General features: G+C 33.2%; 1 protein-coding gene across 2 annotated transcripts in view; it reads right to left on the reverse strand.

The window, feature by feature from the left end:
* Positions 1-3,790, reverse strand: part of LOC104711737 (sulfate transporter 3.1) — a 5,854-nt gene extending 2,064 nt beyond the window's left edge. Inside the window, exons 1-8 of one of the 2 annotated variants that reach the window (XM_010428467.1) lie at positions 3,340-3,790; positions 2,990-3,197; positions 2,045-2,216; positions 1,800-1,865; positions 1,427-1,540; positions 988-1,104; positions 389-515; positions 180-238 (exon numbers count right to left, since the gene is read on the reverse strand). In XM_010428467.1, coding sequence (XP_010426769.1) covers positions 180-238; positions 389-515; positions 988-1,104; positions 1,427-1,540; positions 1,800-1,865; positions 2,045-2,216; positions 2,990-3,197; positions 3,340-3,685 — 1,209 coding nt within the window. In that variant the 5' untranslated portion in view covers positions 3,686-3,790. Of the gene's footprint in view, positions 1-175; positions 239-388; positions 516-987; positions 1,105-1,426; positions 1,541-1,799; positions 1,866-2,044; positions 2,217-2,989; positions 3,198-3,339 lie in introns of both variants that reach the window. The other variant, XM_010428468.1, reaches the window with a different exon arrangement.

Below are 10,130 nucleotides of genomic sequence, written 5' to 3' on the forward strand. Positions count from 1 at the left end.
GCGCTCATGCAGACTAGGAAGTCGAACTTATCGACTTTCCAGAGATGGATGGCAGCTTGATAGTCAATGAGTCCGAGCATTGCGGATATGATGATGGCCGAGAGGACGACGAGTGGTGTGTAGTAAAAAAGCGGCGTGAGGAAGAGCAGTGTGATCATAACCGCAATTGCCATAACTATGTTGGACACTGCCGTCTTGCAACCCGCGTTGTAGTTCACGGCCGACCTCGAAAATGGTCCTAGTAGCATGGTACGTCGTAATTAATTAAATACTGTATTACAAGATTTTCCATATAATGATATAACATGCATGTATTGTAATGTGACTAATGTGCTAGTTGTCTTCATATATAGAAGCCATATGCTGTGTGTGTTAGTAGAGTACTTACCTGTTGTGAGGTAACAAGATGTGAAGGAGCCAACGATGTTCATCATTCCAAACGCTATCATTTCTTTGTTCCCGTCTATATTGTAGTTCTTGAACATTGCAAAGCTCCTCCCTACAGCTATTCCTTCCTGCATTTTACACATGAATTTTATTTTATTTTGATGACTTTTAAAATTTCACTATTTACAATCAAAATCGTTATTTATATGAATAGGTTGCTTGATTTCTTTTTTTTAGTTTTCTTAGATCTAACTTTAGTTAGAGGAGAAGTTATTTAGTTAGTTGATTTGTTAATTTCTACTTGCTATAACAAGCATGGATGTAAATAGATAAGGAATATATTATATATAACATCTATAAGTTAGTGATAACACTCTATGTCTCTACACAAAACTTATTCTTCTTATTTTATATCTTGGCTAGTACTCTCTCAAGTTTCAAAACTTAATATCGCTAGCTTTCAAAATTCTTACGTTATATCCAGTTACTTGCAACTAGTCTCTAGTTCCATATATAATAAAATATCTATATACTGTATATATCTCTAGCTTTGTATATAACTTAGAATAAAACCCAAAAAAAAAGGGACTATGGGCTTACAGCGAGAGCAATGATGCCAGTGATGAGGCCAGTCTTAACAGCTGTCGCCATGTAAGGCGAAGTAAAGATGAGATCAGAACCGGAGAGTGGATTCAACCCTTTCTTCAGGTTCCCTATCTGCACAATCAATCGGTACACCTTACTTTATTCTATCATATCTCTCTCCCTTTCGGACAAAACTACAAAAGTCCATGAGCCCACTTCTTTTGTCATAAGTCTATACCTTCAACTTCATGCTTCTTGTTCCTTTTCTGACCATAATATTCTACCTAACTTATTTCATTTTCTTTAAATTAAATTGTTTATAGATTTTGATGAAATACATACATACACGCTATATGTCTTAATTAATTGAGAATGATTTTGTTTATTTATTCTTTTTTTCAAATTTTAAAGATAAATAGATAATTAAGGTGATCCAAGAGAGAATGAATAATACCACTTGAACACCATGTCTCTCAGCATGAGTGAAGTAAACCAAGAGACTTCCAAGAATCACTGAGGTCAAAGGAGCCATCGCCGCCACCCAAAAGAATTTTGGTTTCTTCGTGCTCTGCATCATCAATTCGTAGTTAAAGAATAAATCAGTTTTTTCATTAATATAGTGTAATTAATTACATCTAAGGATTACTTCCAATCTCTCGTCACATTTTTTTTATTCTTTCCAGAAAATAAAGATTGAAAAAGACGAAGAACAATAAAGTAAATGGGATTATACGAAAGATCATTGTAGCGTGCAAGTCGAAATAAATGATACACTATTAATTACGTAGTCCCTTATTTAAATGATAAAGGTAGAGAATCAATCTTACGAAATATCTGGTTGAAAGAAGAAAGAAAAGGAAACCACAGCCGAGAACGCCACTCTCCCATCTCCACTACACACCAACAAAAAAACAATTAAACAAACAAAACATAAACACATGTTTCTTGTTTAATACCATGATTATTTTAATGAAGAGAATCATCATCGACCACCTTGGGGATGATATTTTGGATGTCTTTAGTAAACTAATAATTAAATAATTAATAAAGACATAACGGAAATGAGAGACACCTGGTGAGTTTGGGAGAAAACGGAACGCATGACAGAGATAACGTCAGTGGCGTCAGTGAAATGCTTAAGTCCGAAGATACCCTTAAGCTGTTGAAGACTCACAACCGTCGCTGCTCCTCCCATGAATCCTACTATCGTTGCATGCGATAGAAAATCCACTATGAACCCTAACCTGCAAATTTTTCATTTTCATTATTTTTTGTTTCTTTTTTTTTTTTTAATGTTGTGTATTACGTACTAATTAATTAACAATCAGTTTGCATTATTTAACTCATGTCATCATGATCAAACTCACCAACCTCAGTTAAAGCCTGTAGGTCCTAGTCCATTTCTGGCCAGGTATACCGAAATTTTGGGGAACCAAATAAAAGATTCGACCTATAATATACTATTTCTATACGTCACAGAACTGACAGAAGTGATCTCTCGTGTTCTTTTCAATCAATGACACTATGATTTGTGTACATGTATATTCAACCGTTCTTACCAGTAAATTAAAGTAATTATATTACAGTATTCTAGTATGATTCTCCACTGTTGCATAGTATATTTATATTAAACCAATCATTATACCAGTCGAATAATTATATTACCGTAAGGTTTTCTATGATTATGTAGCTTTGTCCATATTGGCTCGTTTGTCAGCTACTATTATCTTTGTTTCACGTGACTTAACTCGCTATGACGTATTTCACTCGTAGTTTGGGGTTTGTGAATTATTTTAGAACGTTTTTTTATTTTATTTTCACGTACAAAAGGAAGAAATCAAGGTAAGAAAAAGTTACTATTTGGTAGATATTTTATATGCCAGAATCTTTTGTCCACATGCTTTGGATCCAAATGTATATATATATATAACTCAATATACTTTTACACAAGTAAAACCATATGAAAAAGACAAAAAAAAAAATGAATAAGGGTAAATAAAGTAAAAAAGAAAAGAACCTGAAAATCCCGAGAGAGGCTTCGAGAACGCCGGCGAAAAAAGTGGCGGTGAAAGCAAGGTGAAGGTAAAGCTTAGGATCTTTCTCAGCATCGACTTCTTTGCTCAGCATCGCACCTGTCAAAAGAGACGCAACCGCTACCGTACCCACCGCCAAATCCCTTGAACTCCCTAGCACCGCGTACACCAATGGCGGTACAAAACTCGAATCTAAGCACAAAGACAGTAGAAACAAGTACACAAACCTAATAAGAGTTTGGTTGTATCACAAAAACTTTTTTTTTTCTCTTTTTGTAAATACAGAAATTTAGCGGTTAATTAGTAGAAGAAAAGAGTGAATAATAACGCTTACAAAGGCCAAGGATGGGAGGCAAATTGGCAAGTTTGGCATAACTGATGCCCTGAGGGATTGCCAGGCTAGCGATGGTGATTCCGGCGATGAGATCTGATTTAAAGAACTTGAAGTTGTAGCGTGGAGCCCATTCAAAAATCGGCAAGAAGTATTTGAGGCCTAACACCACTTTTCTTGATGCATTCTGGTTCTTAAACTGTCTAAAAGGATCGTCCGGAAACAAAGTTTCCTTGAGTGAGTACTGAAGTGACTTCAAGAACGGCTGAGGCTGTGGAGCCTCCACCGTGTGATGGCGGCGGTGAAGCTCCTCCGCTCCTTCGGGGAATGTGTAGTCCTCCGTGCCCATTTGAAAACCGCTCGAGTTGGGTTTAGGAAGTTTTTTTTGTTTGTTTTGGTATTTTTTGCTTTCGGCGGTTGGAAGTGAGGAATGAGGAGAAGTGCTAAGGTGGTTTCTTCCTTTTATAGGAGTTTGAGCATAGTGTCTGCATTAGTAAATAAATAAATATATGAGAAAATAACTCAAAAGCGTTGGATTTACTATAGGAATAGATATCACTCGGTGAAAAGTTATTAAAAAAAAAAAACCACTCATGACTCATGCATGCATCTTAATTAATATATCTCATAATATAATTTAATAAACGCATATCCAAAAATTAAGATATCCACTATTCTTTCTTTTGTTTTGGTTGAAGAAGATATCCATTATTCTTAATTTATGGTTTTACTCGGTCCGGTTCTAGAATAATTTTGTTGTTGTTTACATTTAAAATTGATTACACAACTAACAACAACACAGTAGGATAAACTAGTACACAATGACAATTTTTATAATTAAGTTGATTAATGTGTGTATTATTTACACAAACAGTTGAAGGTCTAATAAATTTGAAGTTAACATTAGTTTGACCTAGCCGTGAAAGTGAAAATATAAATATAGTTACAAGAAGTGGATAAAGCTCCGATTCACAGATGTGTGATTCTGATGCATGTATTGTCCCGGACACAGAGAGAAGACGCGAAAGCCAGAAAGCTTACGTTTCCACTTTCAATCATTTTCGTAAAATTACACATTCTACCCTCAACTCAGCTACTGGATGATATCATCATCGCTCCCCCCTTAATCATTATATTACTTTATAATTGTATGGCTCTGCTGACACTTGTCCATTAGGAAAGATGGTTTAGTTTCTCCTCACTGCCATGTCACATTTTCCTTTAGATTAGAAAACTATACAAATGTATATATGTAATTCTGCAGGGTTTAAAATTGGCGTTTTGGGATATTTTTCGAAAACTTTTCGTGAACGTGCCTAACGTTAGGAGTTGAAGATGACGATTCCAGCAACAACAAACGGTCGCAATGCTTTAGTCGGCATATAATATTTTACCTATTTTTCTTCTTTTTTTTCTGACACACTTCATTACTTATTGTATGTTTCATACTTTAATTGATTAGAAGTTTCTAACTAACTGTTGAGTTTTGGTAACGGTTGCAAACACATGAAACACAACGTTGCTTTAGTAATCTCTTTGGATTGACCGTTCCAAAACTAATCTATCTAAGCTGACTAACCTTTGTAACTGAAAGATTTTATACCCTTTTGTGAATGAGTGAATCTATACTTTATTCGGCAGATACAAAATCACTTTCACCTCTGAAAAGTTGAGCCTAATTGACGAAATTGGTATGTCGTCTTTCCGTTTCTTAGCCAGAAGTTGAAGTGCAATCACAGCTGGATGGGCACGTGGTAAACGATGGTTTAGTTTTTGTTGTTTATTACATGAATTAAGTTTTGTATAACTTGTTCCTACCGAATCTTTCTAGCTCCAAATTTGTATGTATATGACTTGTTTTGTTTCCTGACCTCTTTTTATTTGCATATAGCAAGCAAATTTATTTGATATGTTGCTTTGACAACTAAACATGGTGAAATCAACTATATATAGTTTTGTAACATTAACAGTTTAACCCTCACAAGTTCTATAACTTCCCATAAACAAAGTTTGCTATATTTAACGACAAAACCGTTTGTTGAACATTGATTGGTTGTCTAAACCGAAACTCTAATTAAATCGAAGATATAACCAGCCATATCCTTTTCTTATAACCAGCCAGTTATATAGCTTGTTTAGTTGTTTACGTGATCAAAGCTAGGTGTTTCGGAGTACATATAAGTTTTTTTGACCCTAAATTAAAATGACATAAAGACTCTGGTCAATTTAAGGAGAGACGGTTGTTGACCCGGAATATAAACAGGCGATATGTGACGCGGCTCGAATCACAGCCGCAGCAGCCATATCTGCTTCTGCCTAAAAATGGAAATGAACTTCACCACCACAACAATGACATCTGGATTTTTTTTTTTGTATTTTTGTATATTGTTTTGTTTTTTCGATTTTTTTTTTTAATTTTTCTCCATCAATATATTGTAATAAATGTGCTTTTCTTTTCTTTTAATGCTCAAAGAAAACGATGGATCAGCTTGCTACGTACTTAATTCCTTTATTTTTCCACTTACAATGGCCTTTGTTTCACGCTAAAACAACCGCGAAATATGATAATAATGATGAAAGAGCTACTCTCTGATTGCTACTCAGTAATTACTAATTACACATGCATCACAAAAAGAATAATGTATGGATAAAGCGTCATATATAATAGAATTGATGAAGGCTCCAGTCATATTAATAACGATACTTCAACAAAGAGACGGCTGTAAAAAAAAAAAGACTGGACGAAAAGAGAAGTAATTAATTTATAGGTTCTATAAGCAACCCTGACATTTTACTTACGGACATTACCAATTCTTTGCTTATCCTAAGATGATTTAGCCACAACAACAAAATACTACGGATATAAGCCGGCTTTGTATCCAACGGCGGACCTATGTGTATCAAAGGTAGGTCAGCTGACCTCCCCAAATTTTAAAATTTTCCTTAAAATCATGAGTTTTGTGTATTTGTATCCAGCCAATTTTGTTTAGTAACATAATATTTTAGTAATTTGACCTTCCTTAATTTTATTGTGACATAAAAAGTCCATTAGTCCATAAGGAAAGAAGAAGATTTTATATTCCTTTTAAATTAGAAACAAAGTTGGCCTAATCTTTTAATCTTAGTATTAAATTATTAACCGCTGAATTGAATTAAGAAGAACAGATCATCACTTATATGTGGCTTTTTAGTTTTTATTTTTATTTTCACGCAGAGTAAGTCCGTAACTGTGACTCTTCAAAGTCGAGAAAGTTTATATTTTGGTAAAAAACTATACTTTGTTTTAAGAATTATATTAATGAGATTTTATTAAAGTTATGATAATACTTAGAATTGTATTACAGTTTATGATTTTTAAAAGATGAACAATTTGTAATTATAAATTTGAAATCATTTTCTTGCATAATCATGTGTAAAATTTTGGTTAAACACTTTTGGATGTTGTAGGATGTTTTATATTTTGTATTAAGAAAAATAAAATTTGTTTATGTTTTTTTGACCTGGGTAAAGAAAATTTCTGGGTCCGCCACTGTTTGTATCCATGATTGAAATAATTCCTTCTTTAATGGCAAAGTTAAAATTGTTCTTTATAAATAGAAAGATCTATTTTGATCTGCATGTGCTAGGGGTTTTCGGATTATCATGAATAGTGTGAAACATATAAACTGTATAGGGATATCTTAATATATCAAGATCTAAACTAAACCTCTAATTTTGTCTTATATACCTTTGGCTTTGCGAGATCTTTTGAGATCTAGAGATGATTTTGACTTGTGAAGGAGTATGGTCAGAAATATTTTTATATATGATTTAGCGACATGAATTGGTTGTTAACCACATTGAAGCGGAAAACAAAAGTTTTGTGCACTCGATCAATGTCACTAATAAATCAAAATATAGAGAGTAGATCTTTACAAGACATATCCTTGATGGTGTTGCTTAGTATTTTTATTGGTGTTTCATTCGAGTAGAATATGTTTATTGTTTAGTGCTGCTAGATATATTTACCTTTCACTGAAATCTAAAAAATATCTTGAATAAAAAACATGTTCGGTGGATCGAATAAACTACGTTAACCAGTATAAATTTGAATCTAAGATATACTTTATAATTAATTTCAATGGATCGAATCATCGTGCATATATCATCTCACAATATAATTTTTCCATGTTCTAAAATATCCACTGAAATCTTGTTAGATTTTTCCNAGAGATGGATTGGAGTAGATTTTACTCTAAAATAGAGTTAAAAAGCAAATATATAGGTGGGTTGGAGATGCCCTCACCGACATTACCAATTCTTTGCTTATCTTAAAATGATTTAGCCACAACGACAAAATACTACGGATATAAGTTGGCTTTGTATCCATGATTGAAATAATTCCTTCTTTAATGGCAAAGTTAAAATTGTTCTTTAAGAATATAAAGAACTATTTTGATCTGCATGCGCTAGGTTTTCGGATTATCATGAATAGTGATCATCCATGAAATATATAAACTGTATAGGGAGAGATATCTTAATATACCAAGATCTAAACTAAACCTCTAATGTTGTCTTAATATACCTTTGGGTGATCTTTTGAGATCTAGAGATGATTTTGACTTGTGAAGGAGTATGGTCAGAAATATTTTTATATAAGATTTAGCGACATGAATTGGTTGTTAACCACATTGAAGCGGAAAACAAAAGTTTTGTGCACTCGATCAATGTCACTAATAAATCAAAATATAGAGAGTAGATCTTTACAAGACATATCCTTGATGGTGTTGCTTAGTATTTTTATTGGTGTTTCATTCGAGTAGAATATGTTTATTGTTTAGTGCTGCTAGATATATTTACCTTTCACTGAAATCTAAAAAATATCTTGAATAAAAAACATGTTCGGTGGATCGAATAAACTACGTTAACCAGTATAAATTTGAATCTAAGATATACTTTATAATTAATTTCAATGGATCGAATCATCGTGCATATATCATCTCACAATATAATTTTTCCATGTTCTAAAATATCCACTGAAATCTTGTTAGATTTTTCCCTAACACCATGAAGCTAAATAAAAACAAAATTTAATGTGGTTATATCTTACCCCTAGTCTCAAATCTGCATTCTTTGCTAAATATTCATTGCATATACTTCAGCTTTCTATCTTACTTTCAAATCTTGATTGTGCTTACCTGTTTAGTTTAATTCCACACAAAAATCGTTGAATATCTTAGCTTTATCATTTTCCTGCACTAATATATAGTTATATATATTATCTAAGTTTGGTCCGACGATTCAATAGCATATACTAGTATATACCATGGTGGCACAAGCATTTGAGACATTCATTATTGATATTTTCAGGTTTGCTGGTAAATGTAATGTATTAGTCATCATTATAATTAAAGCGACGATACTAGAATAAACAATGTATAGCACAAAGTTAAATGTGATGCTCAAATCAAATGTGTCGTCATCATAGAAAGAATTCGTCGCCATAGGCTTTTCCGTTAAAAAACATTATTTTTACTTGGATTATGCCATACGAGCAATTTCTTTTCTTTTTGGACAAAATGCCATAGGAGCGAGCAACTAACATGTTTTTTCTTTTCAAAACATGCACAATCAATTATGACCATTGTTACGGGCACTCTACCAATCTTCTCCAGGGCAACTACCTAAAAACAAAATTTTATAATTATTTACCTGGTGGAGTTCTTGAATTAATGTGCGTATTTATATGAGTAACCCTATATGAAGAAAATTTAAACAAGTGAATACGAATGATGTAACATTTGGATAAATGTTTCAAAGTTATATAATTTGGTTAGAAAACAAAAAACAAAAATTTACAAAATTTGGGCTACAAGGACATGTTATGGCCTGTGTTATCATGACGATGGTACACATTAGCCGACAACCACCACAAGAATATTACAGTATAGAGAACAACTAAATTGACTATACATCGCATCAATCTCACACTAGGGACAGATGCAACGATCACTAACACAATACTTTTTTTTGTGGGACAAAAAAAAAGGAAAACTGATAAGATCCTTGGTAATTTACCAAAAAGTAAATTCTAGCAGATTAGCTAATGATTCTCTCTTCAAAACATAGCAACTAGTTGCAAAGATTGATTTATAATTTCTTTTTGTCGTTTCATGTTTTCAAAGGCTATTACCACTTTATGCGTTGTTAATCTAAAATTCTATCTTCGGACAATTGTCGTATTATTAACCCTTTTTTTTGGAGTCCGAAACAAAGGAAGTGTATATAACACTTACATCGTACCTGGTGTTTTGGACTTTGCAATATACTATAACTCGTTGACTACGAATATAAATCGAAGTGTCGTTTCTGATATGTTTGTTTGATTTCCTGGCAGACAACATAAATGCGTTCTCATATCACACCCCAATGATATGTACTATGACATCGGCCCCTTTACCAATCTACAGTGTCATACACATAACACATGTGTACCCTAGCTAACGCTATATACCCCTACCTTATAGTTGCATGGTTACATGATTCGTATCCATTGTTTCCGGGATGCATAATTTTTAAGTCACATATTGTGCGGACACAAATATGGCACTTGCTGGACCCATCAGAATTGTACACATGTGCGTATGTCTATTGAGTAATTGGATATGTATAAACTAAATTATATGGCAGCAACGTATAAGATGATGTGGACATAACAACATAACAACATCAATAGATTTTACTCAAACGCCTGCGTAGATTTCCTTTAATTGAGCACTAGCTAAACTCGAGTTGACATAAACTTTAAGACTCTT

The sequence above is a fragment of the Camelina sativa genome, chromosome 9, assembly GCF_000633955.1.
Source record: "Camelina sativa cultivar DH55 chromosome 9, Cs, whole genome shotgun sequence".
Taxonomy (NCBI): domain Eukaryota; kingdom Viridiplantae; phylum Streptophyta; class Magnoliopsida; order Brassicales; family Brassicaceae; genus Camelina; species Camelina sativa.